The sequence below is a fragment of the Pavona decussata genome, unplaced genomic scaffold (genome assembly GCF_977016875.1).
Source record: "Pavona decussata unplaced genomic scaffold, jaPavDecu1.1 SCAFFOLD_76, whole genome shotgun sequence".
Classification (NCBI taxonomy): domain Eukaryota; kingdom Metazoa; phylum Cnidaria; class Anthozoa; order Scleractinia; family Agariciidae; genus Pavona; species Pavona decussata.
This window is the reverse complement of record NW_028145494.1, coordinates 1,680,410-1,703,433: the sequence shown is the minus strand read 5'-3', so window position 1 is coordinate 1,703,433 and position 23,024 is coordinate 1,680,410. Positions and strand designations below refer to the sequence as shown.

General features: G+C 44.1%; 1 protein-coding gene and 1 pseudogene across 2 annotated transcripts; one reads left to right on the top strand and one right to left on the bottom strand.

Moving 5' to 3' along the window:
- The first annotated feature begins 9,920 nt into the window (after positions 1 to 9,920).
- LOC146476580 (bis(5'-adenosyl)-triphosphatase pseudogene) lies at positions 9,921 to 10,501 on the top strand (annotated as a pseudogene).
- Positions 10,407 to 21,703, bottom strand: LOC146476579 (uncharacterized). 2 transcript variants are annotated; one of them, XM_085114454.1, is made up of 6 exons: positions 21,075 to 21,703; positions 20,479 to 20,561; positions 16,054 to 16,360; positions 14,449 to 14,805; positions 12,418 to 13,397; positions 10,407 to 10,713 (listed from the first exon to the last, which is right to left on the bottom strand). In XM_085114454.1, exons 2-5 carry the CDS (start codon positions 20,548 to 20,550, stop codon positions 13,114 to 13,116), a joined length of 1,020 nt encoding a protein of 339 aa, XP_084970580.1. In that variant the 5' UTR covers positions 20,551 to 20,561; positions 21,075 to 21,703; the 3' UTR covers positions 10,407 to 10,713; positions 12,418 to 13,113. The 2 variants fall into 2 exon arrangements, with proteins under 2 accessions (XP_084970580.1, XP_084970579.1); XM_085114453.1 differs by lacking the exon at positions 21,075 to 21,703 and adding an exon at positions 20,644 to 21,038.
- Between the last annotated feature and the right edge of the window lie 1,321 nt (positions 21,704 to 23,024).

The following is a 23,024-nucleotide window of genomic DNA, read 5'->3' as shown; positions in this document are numbered from 1 at the left end:
CATTCATTGACAATCTCACTTTTCAGCAGTGGACTCCATTGGAACATTTATGATTTGGGGGGGTTAAGTGAATTTTGTAATCAAAGGCTTCCTGGAGGTCGGAAATTTGACCTTCACAAGGCACGGGTGGGGAATTTGAAAGTTTACATGTAGCCTAACTCCAGCACTTGCATCTGGCAAAATCTGTCAAGAGTGCTCTGCAATGTTTGGTTCAATTTCGCTCGTGACATCTCTGGTGAAAACTTACTAGTGGTTTGACATCATGTCTGGGCAAATTTAATAAGAGATTATTTCAGAAAAATGTTTAATGCCATTGTTAGAACCATGTTCATGTTTGTGCAGTTATTAAAGAAGGAGAAACTCATATTAAACATGACAGAGTCGGATGACATCCCTGTTTTGTCCAACAAAATGGTGACTTGGTTGTCAAGGAAGAAAGATTATTAATTTTGCAGTTCTGTATAGAAGGATGCTACAAACAATGGTTGAAAAAAAATATGGTCGCAAATAAAGCACCTAAAATGTACTTTTGATGGGGCATTTTGGGGGGTGGGGGGGATTGAAGTTGAATTTGAGTGCATGGCTCATAATTAGAAAAGGACACAGCGGGCCACCATCCCATTTAATATCTGCATCCCCCCCCCATCATTGAAAGACTGAGAAAACTGAGGGGGGGGGGAGGGGGTCTTTAAGAGTAATTTCTGAGCTGAGGGGGCATGTATGTTGGTATCTTTGAACTCTTTCGTTTTTCGTAAGGGGGAATGTGTCGGCACTTTGATCTTAATTTCTGAAGGGGTCTTCAAAAGCAAAAGATATTTTTGATAGGGGTAGACACAGAAACCTTCAATGGGGGGGGGGGAGGTGCAAATAATAAAAGCAAAAGATATTTTTCATAGGGGTAGACACAGGTGCAGGGTGCGAATAATAAATGGAATGGCCCAATACAAACAATAATATCGCACATTCTACTAAGCATTCGAATAAGTGTAAAGATTTCTGCACAGCTCATGCATAACATGCACTTATACATGCAACACTGTGTTGCGATGATTTCAACAAAATTTATTCGTTTCTCGTTTGATAAACTCGCTCGTACTCACAAGATCGCTCGCTCTTTTTCTCCTCGTGTTCTAGTGTCAAAACCGGTCCTGACCGGTTCGGCTTACGTCACACACGCACCACAGGAACCCCATTTCGGGTCCGACACTCTCCCCCTATTTGATACACGCAAGTGGAGCAAATATAATCACACAGCTCCATGCTTATATAACAGCAACAGTTTTAAAGAGTTCTAATAGTTCGTGACTCCGCAAGTCCCTGGGTCTGTTCACTTGTCCCCTTGCTCTGCAATCTCTCTGATCCGCTTCGCCGCAGCTACAGCAGCCCGCCTAGGGGCGAACTCTCTGGCTCGAGGATTAAGCTGCACCGAGTTTCTCAACTGTGTGTCCCGTACGTCGCACGACAGCTCCATAGGACATAGCTGTTGGATTGCTCGCTCCAAGTAGGACTTCCCCGCTCTCAACCTCGCTGCTCGGACGACGCCGTCACGCCCCTTGATGAGTTTCACTACAACTCCAATGTTCCACTTTCCACGGTTGCGCTCCTCACTCTGAATTAGCACCACATCTCCAACTTTCAGTGTCAGCACCTTGGTCTTGTGTTTGAGATTGTGTCTCTCCCTCAAACTCCTGATGTATTCTGTAGTCCACCTTGACCACAGAATGTCCTTGCAGCGACGGAGGTATCTTGTCCTCTTACGTAGCTCCACATCCTCCACTGACTCTGCATCCTCCTCTGGCAGGAGGTTAGGTAGCCCGTGCATCATGACGTTTGGCGTTAGCACCGGAAGTTCAACATCATCTTCAACATAGGATAACGGGCGGTTATTGACGGCCACCTCCACCTCAAGCGCAACTTCTTCAAGCTCTCCGAATGTCAGGTACGCTCGTCCCATAGATTTGTAAAATGACTGTTTCACAACTCCAACCAACCGTTCAAATTGACCCCCCCACCATGGGGCTCTGGCGAGGTTAAACTGCCAAAGGATGTTGTGGTGGGCCAGATAGTCTTGCAATTTCTCCTCCCTCATAACACTCTTGAGCCACCTGGATGCAGCCACAAAACTTCTTCCATTGTCCGAATAAATTTTCGTAGGCCTCCCCCGTCTCGCAATGAAATGTTTCAAACACCTGATGAAACCAGCAGTGGTCTGGTCAGTTAGTAACTCTAAATGGACCGCTCTCGTTAAACTGCATGCGAACAGTAAAATGTATGCCTTGCCTTCTTTCTTCTTCGAAATCTTGTAAATTATGGGCCCGGCGTAGTCCACCCCTACTACTTGGAACGGAAATGTCCCCTCTGTACGATCCACTGGTAAGTTTCCAGGCGGTGGATTTTGGAGCTTTGTCACATGGAACTTCTTACACCCATAGCAGTGGTTAATCACGTTCTTCGCCAGTTGCCGGAGACGGGGAATCCAATACTCTTGTCTCACATGCGCCATCGTTAGGCCGACTCCCCCGTGCAGCGTCAAGATGTGGGCGTCTTGCACCATTTTTTCTGATAAGACTACCCTGGGTGGCAAATACACCGGATAATGTCCTTGAATTCTTCCTCTGCACACATAGATTCCTTGGTCATTCTTCTGAAGGTTGAGCCTTTCTTGGTCTTCCAGAAACTTGTCTGTTACACTGTGTCTCTGCTGCTCCCGCCTTATCCACCACTTGACCTGTATCTCCGTCTCAGCTGTTGTCAAGGGTCCGCTTACTCGGTTCCACTTCTTGTTCCGGCAATTTTGAAGGAATCTCATGACCCATGCACTGATTCTGATCGTTCGCCAGAAGGTATGCCTTTCCAGCACTTCATCGAAGTCGTCCCTCGCCTCCACTGCCACTGCAAACACCTCCTTAGTAAGCTTAGCTTCTGCTTCCGTTTCTTTGTTAGGCTCTGTCACTACGTCTCCCGGCCACTCCTCTGGCTTGGACAACCATTGTGGTCCCGGCAACCACACATTACACAGCTGATCTGCCTTGCAGCCTCTGCTTCCTATGTCGGCTGGGTTGTGTTTGGAGTCGACATGTCTCCATTCAATGTAATCTTTGTCGTTGATCTTGCGGACTCTGTTGGCCACAAACTGTTTGTAAGTACCTCCCCCCTTGATCCAGTGGAGTGCGACAGTACTGTCACTCCACCCATGGACTGACTTGATTGGATATCCTACAAGTGCGACTCTCACGTTCTCCACCAGGTTAGCGGCCATATGAGCGGACACAAGTTCCAATCTTGGAATTGTAAGATTCTTCTTTGCTAATCTTGACTTTGCTGCTATTAAGCCCTTGCTCACCCCGGAGGCTTGCGTAATCACTGCATAGACGGCCGCTGATGTACCAACTCCACTTGTGTCACTGAATACATGCAACTGGACTCCTTCGATCGGCTCCTTGAACCTTGGTATGCTCCGCAGTACTTCAACCTTGTTGGGGAGGCTCCTCACAAACTTCAGCCACTGTTGTCCAATTCTGTCGGACAGTTTCTCATCCCACGGTAGTCGACTGTCGCATACTTCGCGGTATAGAAGCTTTCCCACTAATGTTGTGGGCGACGCTACACCAAGCGGGTCGTACACCGCAGCTAAGAATCGTAGCATTCCTCTCTTAGTGTTATCAACAGGTTCCTCAGGGAAAGTCACTGCAATTGTGTCCTCTCTCTTGTTCCACGGCAAACCTAATATCTTGGATTCACCTTCCTTAACTCCCAACTGTTGTTTTGCGTAACTCTGCTGTTCATCAACAGGCACCCCATTCTCACCGTCTAGCTGAGGCTCGTGCACCGGAACAACATTCTCACTCTCTAGCTGAGGCTCGTTGGAGTTCCACTTGTGCATGGTAAACTTAGCATCCCCAAACACTGATATGATCGTCTTCTTCAGGTCCTGAACCTCTTCTTTGGTGTTGCCCCCCGTGATGACGTCATCAACATATAGACTCCTCAAGATCTCGTCCACCTCCACTGGGTATTTCTCTCTTAGTCTTTGCAAGTGCAACTTTAGTGTTCCCGCCAACAAGAATGGCGACTGGACCAACCCGAAGAGCGCTCGCGTGAATCTCAAGGCTTCAATAACTGAAGGGTCCTTGTTCTTGAGCCAGTGGAAACGTAGTGCATCCCGGTCTTCAGGTCTTATGCGTACTTGTAAGAAGGCTTGTTTGATGTCAGCTGCTAAGGCTACTGGCTTTAGGCGATTTCGCACAAGAACGTTCCACAACAGATTCTGCAAGGGAGGCCCCGTTTCTAAGCACTCGTTTAACGACGGACTATCTTCACTTGGCTTAGCCGATGCGTCAAATACAATTCTGAGTTTTGTGGTCACGGCAGTTTCCTTTTTCACAGGTTTGTGAGGGATGTAAAATACTCTCTCGTTTGGCTCGTCTACAACTCTTTCAACTATCCCTTCAGTGAGTTGCTCTTGGATGATCTCATCGTACTTTTCTATCAGACCAGGCTCTCTCTGCAACTTCCTCACTAGACCTTGTAGTCTCCTGATACTTCCGCGTTCGTTCGATTGCAGGTGATCGTGACCCGGCTTCCATAGCAAACCCGATTCGTACCAACCTTCGTCACTTCGGTTCAGTTGCTCTGAGAATTCGGCAAACACGTTTTGCTGGTCTGCTTCTGGTCTATCTGCGAGTCCTAAAACATCTAAAGAGCAGAGTTGTTCGTAGTCCGCTGCCGATGTTTTCGTCAAATAAACGTTGGATAGCGCGGCTTCTCTCCCTGTGGACATCATCGTCCACCCCAGCATAGTGAACTCAGCAATGGGCTCAGACGGCTGACCAATTCTAGGTTTCGTCTCAGTTTTGATCCTTGAGTACTCGCTGGTGCCGAGTATTACATGAATGGGTAACTCACTCTTCTTGTCATCGTCATCCATGACCACTCCCTGCAGGTGACGATACTTGCTGATCAGTTCTCCATAATTCGGATTTGGGACTGTGAGTAGAACACCCTTGTCCACCTTATTGATCTTCGTCATCATCTCAAACTTCCCATCAACACTTTTAACCGTTACTGAATACCCTTGTACCTTTTGAACTGTTGAGCAAAGCATCATGTCAATCTGTCTACGTTCGATATGAGTTGGTCGCTTGTTAAGCCGTTCAATCAGAGCCGCTGACGCATAAGAGCTACCCGCACCTGTGTCTAGTAATGCTCTGCATTTGATCCCATCGACGAACACCACTACCACCGGATAAATAACAGAACCCTCACCAGTTGCCAACATCATTTGACTGTTGCTAGGCAGCCTGTCACAAATAGACGTGTGATGTCTGCCACCGCAATGTTGACAAGTGTACTTGCTGTGGCACTCCCGTGCTTGATGTCTTGTTCCTGTACAGTTGAAGCATAGTTTCTTGTCACTCAAGATCTCCCTGCGCTGGTGCAAGCCAGGGACTTTCTTGCACTGGGTGGAGCTGTGATCCTCGCCATTACAATAGATGCAGTTACGCCCCACCTTCGCACTCTCATCTTTGGTCTGGTAAGCAGGATTTTTCCTTGCTTGGAAGCGATTTCGCGGGTCACGGTTCGGAGGATAACGACTTCGCAGGTCAGGCTTTGGCGGTTCAGGTTTAAGGTTTTCGCTGACAATAGGGTTACGGTCACACCACTTCCTCAGGGATTCGATTAGCTCTGCAAATCCCCACTCTTGCCAGTTATCGTCTAGACGTACCAGATCCGCTCTGATTCCAGGTAATTTATCAAGCGTCGCACGCACAAACCCTCCTATTTCGTTAACCTTGCCCATGGTCTCTAGCACTTGTATGTGACTTGTTAGCTTCTCGTAGAAATCATGGATTTTTGCTGGGTGTCCGCCATGAACTGTGGATAATCCAATTATGCATTGCATATGTGCGTTTGCTACCTCACTGGGTTTACCATACTTGGTTTTCAATATAGCTTTGGCCCTTTCGTAACCCTCCGTCGTGAAAGGGAGTCCGTCAATGGACGCGCGGACACTGGATACTAGTAACTCCTTCAGGTAAGAAAACTTAGCAACTTGAGTTAGTTTAGCCTTGTCGATTTCAGTTTCGAATTGATTCCAAAACCTCATCCAATCCAGGAAAGTCCCTTGAAATTTAGTTATCTCCAGTTTTGGCAATTTCGCTCCGACACTGCTCAAATTCCCAGATTCCTCCGTGGATGCCTTCGCCGTTTTCTCAAGACTCGCTCGCGCTTCGTGTTTAGCCTTTTCAAGCTGGATCTTTTCCTCCAAATTCCGTTTCCGTTTCTCTTCCTCGCGTTTTCCCTCTTCGATTGATCTAATACCGGCAGCTACATATTCCACTTCTTTAAGAATTCCCTCAAATTTACTGATTTGGCTATCTAAAGTTTCGGTCCAAAGTCTGACCTCTGCAGGGTCATTCCCACTTTCAATACGCAACTCCTGAACTTCCAATTTGAGCTGATGTGTTTTGTCGATAACGTGCTCCAATGCGCTTCCATGCCTCTCAATTGTCTTCAGGTCTCCGGTCTCGATTACTTTCGCTGTATCTCCCGCTGTAAATTCAAGCATTTTCAGTTTACCTTGAATCTTCTCCTGCATTGTTTTGATTTCGCCTTCGGCACTCATGTTGTTGACTTCGGTGTTTCTTCGCTGTGTTTACATGTAAAATTCCTCTCGTCGCTCACTTCTCGCCGCTCGCTGTTACTTTCTCGAATCACAGGTGTCCTGGCAGGGTCGCCACCTTTTGTTGCGATGATTTCAACAAAATTTATTCGTTTCTCGTTTGATAAACTCGCTCGTACTCACAAGATCGCTCGCTCTTTTTCTCCTCGTGTTCTAGTGTCAAAACCGGTCCTGACCGGTTCGGCTTACGTCACACACGCACCACAGGAACCCCATTTCGGGTCCGACAACTGTACTGACCAACCCTCTTGTAAAGAACCAACATGAAGAAAGTTTGAGTTTCAAAATCTGCAAAATGTATACATAAATAATAAATCTATGGGGCTGTGCAGAAATCTTGCCAAAAACATGTAATTTCTCACCTTCAAAATTTCAACATGGTGGAAGATGATATGCCCTGTGTTTGTTTACTGCACAAGACTCACAAGAGCTCATTAAAGGGCTGCAGTTAATCAAGGCAACGAGAACAAGCGACTGAGGAACAGAAAAAACACCTTTCTCCAAACAGGGAACCTTTGATTTGAAGAGTGGTTAAAAGTGTGGTCTTCTGCACCTTTGAGCAAGCATCTCTTCAGCTCTTCGAAGTCTCTAACATCATCCGTTGGGCGAGATGAAGCTGCACTGTAGTCCTTGTTACAACGTCGTACCATACACTGACTTGCATTTTCAACCGTTTCCCCTTTCGTATGGGCCTAGCGCACGAGTGAAAAAGAAACGATCCACTTCAAAACTTAAAACAAATAATTACAAGCTTTTAAAAACGGCCAAGATTGCCAGTTTTGAATATTACGGTATAAATCTCGAACAAGCAAACTTATAGCAAAAACACTTACCGACCCATCACCGAAGAAAACAATGTAGTCGGAGGTTCAACGAGCTTATGACATAACCAGAAGACCTACCGAACTCCTGTAGGAATCATCGAAGCAAAAAACAATCGTAAAAATAAAACCTATACTGTACCATAAGCAAACGCGATCTCAAAACAGTAAAACGAAATCATCTTACACTTCGCCAAAATGGCGTCCCCTGAATGCTATACGAATCTCAAACAAGATGCCTGCTACACTGGCATTACGCGTGATGCTGGGGCTCATTCATTTATTCCAACTGTATGCTTCGCCGATTGATAAATCTATCCTAGAGTTGCTTACAAGTCGAGCTTAGAGAGCGCGAAGCGCGATCGTCAGAGCTCGAGCGAGCGAGCGCGGAGCGCGAGCGAGCGAGAGCTCGACTTGTTTCCCTTGCTGGAAATCGAATCAAGTGACGTCATTTTGGCGCGAACTTTTCAGGGTGCGAAGTTGTCAAACTGTCAACTCAATGCATTCTTGTCATTTCAACGTATCAGTTGGAAACGCTGACAATTGCATTGGAAAACTTTCTCAATGCGTTTCAAAACGTTGGGAATGTTTCCGAACAAAACCGAAATACGTTGAAAATCATTTAAAAATTGGGCCAACGCATTTGCAAAAACATTTTTCAAACGCTGACAACGCATTTGAACAGTGAAACGACAAGTCATTTTCTTTATCAGCCCCGCGAAACGACTGTATCGTACTACACACTGTTCATGCGAAGATTTTGTTTACATTTTGATGACTGCAGAAATTGTCGATTCGCTTCGCGAAGATTTTTAAAATGCTTTACTTCGAATGTGCGAGTAATAATAATAATACTGGCTACTGCTAGCGCTGCTACTGCAATAATAAATTTTCAAATGAAAGCACTACACAGCATGGCATGCAGAGTGCTGTCTTGACGGGAAAACCTGGAAAACAACATAAAATGTATCGGCTCTTATGAGTTTCCTATTAGATACCGAACGAAATTCGTTTGGGATAACGGCCGAATCCGTATCGGTATATAACAACCGAACAAGTTAACGGCCGAAAAATGCTTGCTATATACCGAACAAGGTTGAGGCTTATCTCGTTGTTATCAAAACACTCATTTAAAATGTAGCATATAACTCGGTCAGTATAAGCCACAAATACCGATCGATCGCCTCTTGATGCAAACGGTCATAACCTCTTTTCTTTCGCTGTGACGTAGAAAATCGAAAACGAATGGGGTCAAGCTTTTTTTACCGATCATCCTGTAGGCGCCGATAAAAACACGTCCTTTCCACCCGGGTTTTCACAACAGTGACTTTCGATTAAGTACTTTGCGCTGATGTTCGCGGACATCTCTGTACTTTGCTTTTGCAACCCATACACGAATTGCGTCGTTAAATGAACGTGTAATCAGTGCGAGGAATTTAGAAGTTCTTGGTCGTAGACCGAAATAACAATCGCTATCGAAGAGCTAGTGTTGTATGTTTGAACAGCTTTGAGCGTGATCTGGTTATGATCTGGCTTGATTGACGTGTAGTTTCATATCGCTTGTTCTGATTGGATAATGCTACAGGAGGAAAATTCCTCCTGTAAATTTGGCGCGCTGCAAGTGATAAGAGTCGCTCGCGCCAGGTCCATTCAAAGAGAAGCAAGCGAGCGACTTTGAGAAAGTCTAAATCTATCCTTGCTAATGGAATAGTTTGAGTCACGACGATCGCGTTACGTTGTTTTCCTTGTGTTACGCGGCTCAGACTTTCACCGGAAATGTGTGGAATTCCATTACGATAACGTAAGCTTCTCAATGACCTCTTTTTAGTCTCGCGTCGTTGTCAAGGACTGTCAAACAAAGCACGATTCCTTCGCCATGAACTCACCAATTTCTACCGTTTTAAATGTCGAGTGCTTCTTAGAAGTTATTCTTTTGATTTGCCGCTTCAAAATGGTGAAATTTCCGTTTGAAAACGGCACACTTGAGTCCAGAACATGTTATAAACAATATGGTGCCAAATTTAATCCGTTTTTAATAAATAGATCAAATGATGCGTTGACGTCACACAGGTAGGGGTGAGTGGGTCCCCTCCCTCGCGATGTAAGCGACAAGAATGGATTTTGATTGGCCTGCTTCTGTTGAAGACAATCAGAACAATACACCCCGAGTAGGAGAGGGGTGAGTTTAATGAATAAATTAATGTACCGATTTGAAGCTACGACGAAGAAAAAGAAATCGTCCCGTTTTTAGACACGGTATGCCCCCTCAGGGCATCCCGCGTAACAAGTCGTACTATAGTATACGATCACCGGCTGATAGCCGGTACGATGGGTATCATTTTAGCGGCTGTTAGCCAGTGCTGTCCGAGTGAATCGGGTGACTTGACGCCCTTCAAATCAGCCAGCGGAGATTCACAAAAACTTTTACGTCACTTGCCGGCATTTGCTATGCAAGATGGCGGCCACAAGTTTCAATTTTGGTCGAATTCTTCTTCAGTCATCTGTGGTATTTTTCCGCTCTAAGTTGTCTTTTGCTTTTGTGAATAGAAAACCGGTTTTGCCAGGACATGTGCTTGTATCGCCAGTTCGAGTTGTGCAGAGATTTTGTGAATTAACAGAGGAAGAAGTTGCGGATTTGTTTACGACTACTCAGAAGATCGCACGTGTTCTCGAGAAAGCGTACAACGTCACTTCTCTTTCGATTGCGATCCAAGACGGACCTGATGCGGGACAGACAGTTGAACATGTTCATGTGCACGTGTTGCCAAGGAAGAAAGGAGATTTTGAACGCAATGATGATGTTTACAAGGCTTTGGCTGAACACGATAAGCAACAGACTGAGACGGAGGAAGCCGATTCAAGGAATACTGGATTCAGGAGTGAAGAGGACATGGCGAAAGAAGCAGCCTATCTTGCTAGTTTATTCTGAACCTTTTAAACGTAATTTAGCGGAGATCAAATCACGAGATGCATTTCCCAAGGAAATAAAATGAAAGAAAAGGGTAGTGTCACGTGATGGTTAGATACGGAGCGTTGGAGGGAGGAAAGACAGTATGAGGAGTCCTGGGGCCACACCAGACCGTCCATTTTAGAGAGGTGTCAGTCGAAGAGGGTTGTATGTTATCAGCTGCATAGCAGGGTCAGATGATAGCCAGAGGGGTACTCCAGTATTGAAGGGAAAATGGGTGGAACATTTTTTCTACAATGCAACTGAAATAAGGGACCGTTCATTTTTTATGAGCATGGGGGGGCTGGTGGGATTTGGTTAATTGCCATTACAAAACTGTATGACCCCCCCTAGCATGCAATTTTTTTCCACATGGCCCCCCCCCCCCAAGCAGAAACTATTTTTTTCTGATGACCCCCCCCCCTCCCATCCAACCAGAAACAAATCATACTCCTAACTTTTGCCAAACGCTTATGTTAATGTACTGTTTATATCAAAGATAAATGTAATTGTTACTGTGATTTCTTTACAGTACTATTAAAAAGTTACCGTTCTTTGCTTAGGTAAAGATTTCTCTTGTTTAAAAAAAACGTTTTATAGATAGCAACATGTTTACGGCAACGGCAAACCCTAAATTTCCATTTAGATTCTTAGAGGAACTATAAAAATTAACTGAGCAAATGTTTAAAGTGAAATTACTCCCCTTCAAATAGAAACAATTAAGCATACCAATCAACGATTGCAAGTCATATTAAACAGAAAAAAAACAGCGGACACACAGATATCAGGCGTGTAGTTAAGGGTTAGATAGGGGTGTTTGTTGAGTGCCGGAGGCGCTCTTACTAGGGGGGTCCGGGGGCATGCTCCCCCGGAAATTTTTGAAAATCTACGTTCCCAGAAACCTCATTTCCTGCATTTTGAGACCCATTTTAGGCAAATCACAAATTTGTTTTACAGCAGCTTTTTAAGCTATATACATCATTTCTGCGGCATAATTGTCTCAACTTAAACAAGAAAGTTCAATGTACATTCTGCGCCTTGTCAAGTTCTGATAGCTATTTGATCTGCTGATAGTTATACACCAAGCTGGTAAACTGCATCATTCTCGGGTGTAGGCCTTGAAACAAATTGACTATCTCGTCAAGATTGACAGGCATATCATATTTGATATGCATTAGAACCAGGGCGGACATCTACTCTCTCGCATGGTACACCTCATGTAGTTGTTCAACCTCCTCATTGTGCTTTTTCTTCCGCCATTATTGATCTTCAAAGGGGGTTCGTTCGAACCCCTCGAACCCCCCCCCCCCTCCTACACGCCTGGATATTAAAGTACTGCTATTAAAAATGACAGTTACAAGCTTTTCTGAAGATGGCCTACGGCTCAGATTTACCGTCAACTGAAGTCACCAACAACAGTTCTATTATTAAAAACTAATCTGGATGTTCACACTAGGCATACTACTGAGTCTACTGATACTCCTGGGTTCAAATAATTTACTAATCAACAGTCTTTATAAAAGTGAATACTATTAAACAGAACATTAAACAATCTATTGATATAGTTCTGAGTACAACCACTTAATAGAAAACTACTCCCCCACGGATTACAAACATAGGTGTCTACTTCAGTTTATATTCATTATTGCTTTTTCAACAGATATGCCTCATTTCCTCAGTTGTTGTTAATATGAAATGTAGATTTTCATCTCAGTATGTAAAACAAATTAACAGTGGTTAGGAAAATCGTATTAATTAAATAAAATTGAAATAATATTCAATTTCTTCATCTGTTTCTGTGTTGAACCACTTTCAATTTCCCCCACTAGCCAATTATTGCTGGTGATCCCCCCCCTCTTTCACTCAATTTTTTTTGGTAGCCCCCCCCCCCATTAGTGCCATTTTTTTTCTCGTGGCCCCCCCCCCCCTAAATCCCACCAGCCCCCCCATGCTCATAAAAAATGAACGGTCCCTAAGTGAACCAGTTTTGCTATAAATCACCACTCCAGTGTACTAAAACTGTCATGAGTTTTTCTGGCTATAGAAGGACTGAGTCGCAATGGATTACATCTTGAAAAAAGTTTGGCTAATGTTTTTCAATTTCTCGCGTTTTCTCATCCAAAATGCGCTGGAACAGATCAGGACTTGTTCTTTTCAAGAATTCGGTCCAGATTTCTTTGGTGTTTTGGAATTATTTGTAATTATAACTGTAGGTATTGTTGCATCATTTGCACCAAAAAAAGTCAAAATCCCCCTTGACTTACTTTTTAAAGAACCTTTGGAAGGCAAAAAGTGCTCAAAGGTCATTACAGTGTTCGCACGCGTTAAAACAACCACAGGTATCAGTGATTACTTTATTTAATCACTATGTTTAGCAATAATGTAAAAACAACCAGAAGTATCACCTTTTTTAGCCAAGAATGCATAAAATTACTCGAATTTAAGTGATGGTATTCCAAAACTTCTTCCCCTTTTTTTAACTCTATTATCAGACTGGTTGCTACCGCTAGTGCAAAAAACTATGAATGCAAAATTGAAGCAGATATAACGGAACTACTTGACAGTGACGTTCGGTTCAAACAAAGCTTTTGTATTACATTCATTCTTAGCTTGCCTTCCTCAGACTTGCAGAAAAATACTACAGTGGAGAGACTTTCGCTTCCCTAATTATCTCCAGGAATACTGGTTTGCACGGCTGCTACCTCACAAGCTGTGTTGGAACCTCCACACTGCCATGAGTTGCTTGCTTTGGGCTTCAAACAGATGAAGCAAAATTCCTTGCCGCATCGACACTGCATGTGCTTGCAAGCCTCCACATGCTCAATCAGCATGCCGCAATGTAAGCATGCGCGAAGAGAGGGGCAACCTACAACGCCAACGATGGTCTTGCGGGGGCAATTGCGTAGAATCTTGAGACGCTTGTCTTCGCCTGTACATTCAGAGTTTCCTAACAAGGAAGACAAAAATAGTCAAAGAAAGTCTGGCTTACGTAAATGAGAAGATATAGTTACACTGAAACAAACAAATCGAATAGAGAAAGAGTAGAAACCGGGATAAAATGGTTAAAAAAAGCTGAAAAGGAAGAAGTCTCAAAATCGGCAGGTATTTTTAATCTATGGTGGCATTCTTTTAGGAACAGGAATAAGAAAACACGGAATAGAAGGTATTCATGTTCTTTTGGGGCCAATTCCTTTTTTCGGAATGAATAGTATAGTATTCTGTTCATTCTGCCCTCGATAGGAGAATGACTGGAATATAGTGAATATCCGGTTTGCTCAGAATGGAACGGCCAAATTGCGCTGTTCTGGGAAGGGTTTTCAGTTAAAGCGGAAAAGGAAGAATTGTGTTTTTTGGGAACTAAAATTCTGTCCGTTCTTCCTGAATTGGAAAAAGAATAGACAGAATTGTTCCAAAGAATAGCCCCTACGTAACACGTCGCAAGACCGCAAGAACGGAGAAACTAACGTTGCCAATATGATAAATTGATTCTGATATGGATCATCCAAAGGAACAGCCCCTTTGGCTTTAGCTTTTGGAAGACTTTGAAAAGCACTCGAGGAGTATCCAGTTCCTATTATCCGATCAACTGAGAAGCGCCAAGAGTCTCGAGCACTTCGAGTTCACCGGACATTAAGTCTCTGTGTAGCCGAGGAAAAGAGCGGTCTTCGGTAAATGTTTGTCTACAGACGCATTCGAATATTTCCTCAGTTGTTGTTATCCAATGAAAACTGTGACTCTGCGTCTGTACAAAACAGTTCGGTTTTCGACAAATCCTCGTAGTCTGAAGTCTCTACCGATTATTGCTATCCAACCGAGGGAGGAGAACGAAGATTTCCGAGTTATTCTATTCCGACTATAGGTCTGAAATGTACCGTCGGCGTAACAAGTAACTCTTGCCACTCTTCTGATAGGTTTTCGAAGAATTTTTCAAGATCAGTCTTATTATCTAACAAAGGACATAAGCAGTCGCGAATACTGATCCTGTACGCTGAACTTACCACATTGATTCATACTGGCGTCATTAGCCCACTCATGAAGACAATGCCAGCAGAACTCGTAGGGCTTAGGTTGATTTTTACTGCACAGAGGGCAGGTCACTCGGATGTGCTTCTTACTGGTTCTTTCCACCATTGACTTACATTTAGGACACTCTTGAACGCCCCTGGCCTTGGAGATCTTCCTCTCAAACTCCCTTATCTCGTCATCTGTCAAAACAGCCAGGCGTCTCACGTCTATGTAATCCCATTCAACCCCACAATAAACTGGTGGTTGGTCTTGACTGATGTATGGGCACAAAAACCGCGACCGACCTGCGTTCAAGATGCTGCGGCAATATACAGTTAAAGATTCGGGAGCTGCAATCAAAACATAAGAGATGTACATGTTAAATCAAAATTTTTCGATGGACAACAACTGGACTCGAGTCAAGAACATTTTTGATAGCTTTAACTTAACAGGGCGGTGCCTCGCATGGGCCTTCGTGTCCCGTTCGCACCTACCCTCGAGCTCTTGGGGTCATTACTTTTTCCATTTTATCGATTATCTGTGCATTGTGCTCTAATATGTATTTTGTTGTTTGAAATCTCATTTATAGTTATACACAATAAACTTGTATAAAAAATGATGTATGTTTTATGCTGTTAAAACAAGCAGCTGGGAATTGGTCAGTAAGTCCATTTAGGCAATCGCCTACAGACGGCTAAAAGAGTTTCCAGGTTGTTAGCTAGTGATTAATAACCATCGCTTAAAATAGCTGCACTAGGCAAAACCTCTCCAATCATATTGAAAGGTTGTAAGCGATCACGATCTGGTTTGGCTTGGCGTGGCTTGAGCGAGAAGATCGCCAACGATCGGTAAATGTGATCTTTTAGTGATAAACAAACGCATGCTCGCAGTAAAAGTTACAAATCAAAAAACTGTGAAAGAAGATACGATTTGTTCTTCCAAAAATCCGTCCACCCGTTGTCCGACTTGCAGAGTAAAAAAATATTGAGTTGCGTTCACCATTACTCTGTCGCAAGAGCCTCGGAGGTGGGTGGGGGGAGGGGGTACTACCTGTAATGGACTAGATAGGGAGAAGTTCCGCCCGAAAGGGGTACCTTTTTCAGGCTGGAGGTGTTTATAAAAGAGTAGGGATTTCACGAGCTGAAGTATAGAAGAAGGTAGGGAAAACTGCCATTTAGGTGTTTAAAGGACTTTTCAAAATATCTCAAACAAAACCAAAGAAAAGAGATACAGTTTCTCTACTGTACTTATGTGAAAGAGGTACCATTTTTCTGTTTTTCTGTCAAAAATTGACTTTAAAAGGGTAAGAGTTTGGATCTCGGGGCGGAACTTCCCCGTATAAAACTTTGTTGATTACTCCGCCCCCTCTCGGTCCCAGAGGCCTTCTCGTCAAACAGAATTTGGCCGCAGAATTGAAGAAAGCGAAGAAAGAAAACCGCTGGAAAAACGGTAAGTGATCATTAATCAATAAGAATTACATAACTGGTATTGATTAATATATCCAATTAAAGAAATCGATTTTCGAGCCGAGCCAGTGTAAGGGTTAGAGGGCATGAATTATGACTCAATAGATACAACTACAAAAGACAATTCCTTACTAATAGCGTGCCCACAAGGCATCTTGGCCCTTTTGTTTTTCGGATCGTCATCCCACGTGATCATATCGGGGGCATCAGATAGCTCCACCGCATCATCAAGTACTTTTTCAGGGTGGATTTCTGATCCTCCTTTCAAGCGAAGGACAAGGAACGCGGTTGACCCATGCTGCAAGCCGTAGTCATACAGTCGGGGGCGATCTGTATCCGTTGGGTCCAATTGCTTCCCTGCGAAAATGACACGTTGGGACTCTACTGGGATGCCGTTCGTTTTGGACAACAAGGCAAGAAATTCCTTCACAGTGGCATCCTAAACAAAAAGATCATGACATTTATGTCCGGTCCACTGACCCCTTCTCCCTCCCCCTAACGTCGTAACTCTCCACGAATGCCAGTAAATGTTGTTAAGGTTGACACAAGAACTCACCCCATTATATGGCAGGCCCGTAGCAGGGGGAGGGGCAGGGGGGGCTTGAGCCCCTCCAGAATTTTGGAAGTTAAAAAGCAATGTGTGTGTGGGGGGGAGTATTAGTTTTGTTTCACCATTTTGCTAAGCCCCCTCAGTTGTTTTAGCCTTGCTACGGGCCTGTATGAACTACTTCTTTTCGTCAAAATCTCAAGTTGCAAACCACGAATTCTTCTGGGTTGAATTCAGGAATGTCTGAAAATTATGCTTGCCCGTCAGTGTGAACTGTTCATGGGACTAGTAAGTAAGTGAGTGAGTGAGTGAGTGAGTGAGGGAGGGAGGGAGGGAGGGAGGGAGGGAAAGAGAGAGGGAGGGAGGGAGGGAGTGAGTGAGGGAGGGAGGGAAGGAGGGAGGAAGTGAGTGACTGAGTGAGTGAGGGAGGGAGTGAGGGAGGGAGGAAGTGAGTGAGTGAGTGAGTGAGTGAGGGAGGGAGGGAGGAAGTGAGTGAGTGAGTGAGTGAGGGAGGGAGGGAGGGAGAGAGTGAGTGAGTGAGTGAGGGAGGGACGGAGCGAGTGAGTGAGTGAGTGAGGGAGGGAGGGAGGGAGGGAGGGAAGGAGAGAGTGAGTGAGTGAGTGAGGGAGGGAGGGAGGGAGGGAGGGAGGGAAAGAGGGAGGGAGGGAGTGAGTGAGTGAGTGAAGGAGGGAAGGAGGGAGGAGGTGAGTGACTGAGTGAGTGAGGGAGGGAGGAAGGGAGGGAGGGAGGAAGTGAGTGAGTGAGGGAGGAAGGGAGGGAGGGAGGAAGTGAGTGAGTGAGTGAGTGAGGGAGGGAGGGAGAAAGGGAGGGAGGGAGGGAGGAAGTGAGTGAGTGAGGGAGGGAGGGAGGGAGGGAGGAAGTGAGTGAGTGAGTGAGTGAGGGAGGGAGGGAGGGAGGGAGGGAGGGAGAGAGTGAGTGAGTGAGTGAGTGAGTGAGGGAGGGAGCGAGCGAGTGAGTGAGTGAGTGAGTGAGTGAGGGAGGGAGGGAGGGAGGGAGAGAAAGAGGGAGGGAGGGGGGGAGTGAGTGAGTGAGTGAGGGAGGGAGGGAAGGAGGGAGGAAGTGAGTAAGTGAGTGAGTGAGGGAGGGAGGGGGAAGTGAGTGAGTGAGTGAGTGAGTGAGGGAGGGAGGGAGGGAGGGAGGGAGGGAGGAAGTGAGTGAGTGAGTGAGTGAGGGAGGGAGGGAGGGAGGGAGGGAGGGAGGGAGGGAGAGAGTGAGTGAGTGAGTGAGTGAGTGAGTGAGGGAGGGAGCGAGCGAGTGAGTGAGTGAGTGAGTGAGTGAGTGAGTGAGTGAGTGAGTGAGTGAGGGAGGGAGGGAGGGAGGAAGTGAGTGAGTGAGGGAGGGAGGGAGGGAGGGAAGGAGAGAGTGAGTGAGTGAGTGAGTGAGGGAGGGAGGGAGGGAGGGAGGGAGTGAGTGAGTGAGTGAGTGAGTGAGTGAGGGAGGGAGTGAGTGAGGGAGGGAGGGAGCGAGTGAGTGAGTGAGCGAGCGAGCGAGCGAGCGAGCGAGCGAGCAAGTGAGTGAGTGAGTGAGTGAGTGAGTGAGTGAGTGAGTGAGTGAGTGAGTGAGTGAGTGAGTGAGTGAGTGAGTGAGTGAGGGAGGGAGTGAGTGAGGGAGGGAGGGAGCGAGTGAGTGAGTGAGCGAGTGAGTGAGTGAGGGAGGGAGGGAGGGAGGGAGGGAGTGAGTGAGTGAGTGAGTGAGTGAGTGAGGGAGGGAGGGAGGGAGGGAGGGAGTGAGTGAGGGAGGGAGGGAGTGAGTGAGTGAGGGAGGGAGGGAGGGAGGGAGGGAGGGAGGGAGTGAGTGAGTGAGTGAGTGAGTGAGTGAGTGAGTGAGTGAGTGAGTGAGCGAGCGAGCGAGTGAGTGAGTGAGTAACAGTAAAAGTAACATTAACACAAACAGTAAATTTTATTTGCTCCTTACTTTCCAAAGGGAGGTATTGGTCTAGTTATAATTAAGGGATCGATGTTAACCTGAGGATAACGAATTCACTAAAACAAAGAGATTACAATATAATACAATATAATATTGATATAAAAAGAGTAAAACAATTCATTAATTACATGTTGATACGAGGATCTTTTTTTCTCTTCTGGAACATTAAATGAGTTTATTTACCCACTCTTTTAGAAGTATTTTCATGGTCTGGTGGACTGAATTTTTATTTGCTTGATAAATTCTTCATGTTGTCCTTGTGTGAAAATCGAGAAAAAAACATTCTTGTCAATTTCTCTTCCCCGCGTTGGAGGCATTGAAATTTTAAGGAAGTAAGTCTGTGACGTCAATATAGGAATGTTAGTCTCGGGATTTCTTTATTCCTCAGTTGTGTTTCGTGTGCAGAGGAAGAAAACTGTGTGGATGAAATTATGAAATATTGGATTGCTGAATAATCAGAATGAAAAAACTGAGGAATAAAGCACTCGTCCAAAATAATATGCCTGGATTGCAAGCTGACTGAAATAACCGCACGGCTAGTCTGACTGCGTAGAAAACTTAACACGACAGCGACATGATAGAGACCAAACCGAGAATCAAAATGCAACCATGGACAGCATGTTTCGAGCTGGTTGACTCTCGTCAGCACGGTGTAGCAGCAAGAAGTAGAAAGTTCAACCAACGCGAGGTCAGTTGTCTACTAAATGCACGTGGTGTTTGCCAAAGTCATAGCGCGTGACCCATTCTCGTCCCCAGAGCTCTTCCCTTTGCGCATTAGGCGTCTGACCAAGTCAAGCCGAGAGGCTCTGGCGTCGAGAACGCGTGTGACCATGAACAATGGACAATTGCACAAATGCTAAAATAATTTATTATTATTTAAACACTAATGGCGAGGCCAAGGAAGCCCAAGGAAAGCAACCGGGCTTATAGGGAATGGGCTCCCTCAGTTAAGTGATTAGGACAAAGTATACACGTGGGACCAAAATCAATGGCAGAGCTACAGTAAATCTTAAAATGTATTACATAGTCATATTAATCATAGTTAGGCTAAAAAAAGCGAAAATGAAAGTGAAAAGCAGTGGTGAATAAATAAATATATAAATGAATATTTATGATAAGAGGAATGCTTTCAGCTTTCTTCAAAAGGAAGCGGTACTTGTCGCATTTCGAATTTCAAGACTAAGAGAGTTAAAAAAATTAGGACCGTCCATCCCGCTTTCGCAAAAAGATGAGTGAATATAGACAAAACTATCCTTCAAAACTATTTTTCAGGCCATGCAGGCTTACACAACCCGTTCAGAAACACGCGACTAGCTTCTCTTCGTAATACGAAATATCTCGGCTCCTCGGATCGGCCTCACCGGCAAACTTCGGTTTGAAAAATAAGGGGACATCTTGTCCCCCGAATCCCTCCGCTAGATCCGTCACTGGCACGGGTTAAGTCGAAAATCGCGTTAAAATGCGGTGGTAATTAGGTTTCACGAGGGTCACAAGGACTATTTTAATGCCCTTCTTTGTCCTCGGCTGTCTACTGAAAGTAATAAATGAAATCCAAGGGGAAGACAGAAGGTCTATGCCTGGGAAGGTTTTTCCGACCACTACTACGGATAAACTTCAAAAGCGAAAGATAAACTTTTACTATAAGAAACATCTATGCTAAATTAGAATGCTTTCATTTTTTTTTTTTTTGCCACGTTGTACTGTGTGAGATGTATAATGCGCCTCTTCATCACATCACTGAGGATTTTTTAGTTCAGTTCTATTGCGACCTGTGGAAGGGTTTGTCTAAATTAAAGAGTGGCTTTGATTATATGTATTCTGCCGCGCGTACAGAGTCCTATCACGGTTTTTAGCTCATGCAGTTGAAGCGAATATCTACCCTGCTAACAGAGGATTCTTTCTGGCAAGCCGGAGTTTTAGCTTGTGCGAAGTCGTTCGGGTAGTCGGCTCGTTTACTTTCGACTACGCGAAATACTAGAGATGCGATCGACTTCGTACATGGTAAAAGACTTATCAGAAAGAAACCTCTGCTATTAAACAGGGTAGCGTATATCAAGACTTGCCTTGTGAATATCGATAGTGGTTGTATCGCCTTGTAAACCTTTCACGAATATTTGAATTTGTCCTGGTGCCATCACTCAAGAAGCTGAGGGGACAACAAAATAATAATCAAAATAAAGGAGCGACTCGTGGTGGATCTCACCAACAAAGAACAACCCAAGACTCACCTTTAACGTTCACGGGGAATCTCAACAAAGATTGCGGAAAATAGTCGAGGAGTGCATAGATCTCAGCGAGGCCCGCCAGTTTTATAGGCTGCTTTTGACGGTGATGCCATCTATTTACAGGGAAAATTCCCATGTTCTGTCAGGCATTTTTAAAGGCATGACTGGCTAAGGACGGTAGCCCTTTAGCTGCGGGATTCCCCTACACTGAACTGAAAACGAAACCGCACTGGCTTTGCCGTTGTCTCGAAAGCTGAAAGTTTGATTTGAATTTCAAAAAAGAACTGTTTTCTTGATGGGCTTCAGTTTTATCAAACAGGCATAGCTCACAAATTTCACGATTCTTATACAAATCGTATTTCCGGCCCGTATTTTTCTCGGAAGGATTAAAACAAAAATGGGGTTTTCCCGAGGAAGTTTTTAAAGAACAATACCTCTTGATGATGATGATAATAGATGATTTGTTTATGTACCACCACTATTCATGTCCAAAATTCTCTCGATGAAAATCATTTCTCCTTTATACCGGCTTTTTCATCTCTGGTCATTTCCGAGTCTCGCACATCGAAATTAACGAAGTAGAAATTTTTTCTCTTATCTTTATTTTGTCTTGTTTTTTATTTTCTTTAGTAGGGTAAGTCCCTTCAGGTTTCTGGGACAATCGAAGTTTCCCAGAAACACTTCTGGTGACGTCACGGTGAAAAAAAATGAAAGTGACAAAATTTACATGTACGTGCCATTTGTTCGGTTTTGCCACTGGTTGTTTGCTGTCTCTTGTGTGCTACTTCACGTATTTTTCAAGAACGTAACAACAATGCTTTTACTTTTTTAGTCTTAAATCACCTTTTTGGATAATTTGCAAATGTTAAACCATGCAAACTGCACGTCAGAGGGGATTTCCCTCGGGTGTTTTCTCAGAGCAAAAAAATCCTTTTAGTATCAATACCTAATTTCAGATTCAGATTAGTTTTCTTGAAACATAAGCAAGCGAAAATTAAAGTTAACAGCCGACGTTTCGGCGTCATCGTGACACCATTCTCAAGGCAATGTGGATAAATTAATGCGAAGATTTGATTTCAATACTCTACAGTCTCTACAAATTAGCATATTAACAATGGATCACAAGTTCTTCAAGTGAATATACCTTTGTGCGAATCGAGTCTGTATGCACGTCGACGATTAACTTCAATTTTCGCTTGCTTATGTTTCAAGAAATCATTACTGATCAAAACTTTAAAGTATTAGTTTTCGTTTGGAAAAGCAGCAACTCAATCAGGATTTCGTCTTTGCATTGCAAATTTCAAAGTAAGAAAAGAGTACAATTTTCTGTAGTATATTAGTGCTTTCTGTTGAATATATAAGAGTGGATAATGCAGGGATTCCCAAAGAGAATATTTAAGGCTGTAAAAATAGTTCAAATATCGTCTTCTGTTACCCAATAACGATTTCGGGTGTTTAAACATCAAGGGATACATGACTTGCAAAAAATTTCGGACGCTTTATTTCGGACGTTTAATTTTTGGACACTTTTTTCCTCATTTCGGACAATTTTCGGGCAAAAATTTCGGACACTGCGCTGAAACATGCCAAACGTAAATTTAGGCAATTACTGTATCATAAAACTGGGCTAGGGTCGAAGATTAAAATATAAACTGCAAATTAATGGAATTTATCTATGTTTTTGTCTTTCGTCAGTAAAAGAAACAAATATTTTCCTTTCCTGTGATAAAAAGAACGACTGAGCAAAGGTGCCTAATCCGAATTCTAGCCATATCATGTATATTGGCTTTGAATACGTGATGCCGTCGCCCAGAAAGTACTTTTAAAGTTTTATACTATACTGTAAAAATTTTGGACGCTTAAAATTTCGGACGGTTTTATTTTCGGACATTATTTTTGTCCGAAATTAAAATCGTCCGAAATTTTTTGCAAGTAATGTATTTGTGCACGCTTAAACAGTTTGATCTGTTGGAATTCTTTAGCTGGATTTCCAGGGAACAGAACCTTACTACCTGCTGTTGGCTTGCCGAGAATCATAGTTATTTCACACTTTTACTGAACGACTTTTTTGTGCCTCCGAAAAAAAAAAAAGGAATTGATTTCTGAATTTTACTAAAGCTTAGTAAAGTTTAAGGAGATATCATTCCAAAGAAAACACTAGTATTTCTTTCCAGTTAATTAAATCCGAATTTCTGAGGCGATTCAATCAATAGTCCTTCCCGCAATACCCTGGGAGCAGAGGCCCTTGAATCTTCCTAGATAAGTCGGGAAGAGGAAGGGACTTCCTCTTCCCGACTTATCTAGGAAGATCGAAGGGCCTCTGCTCGCAGGGTATTCCCGCAACAGATATTGACAGAAATCATTGTAATGGAGTATCGAAATAT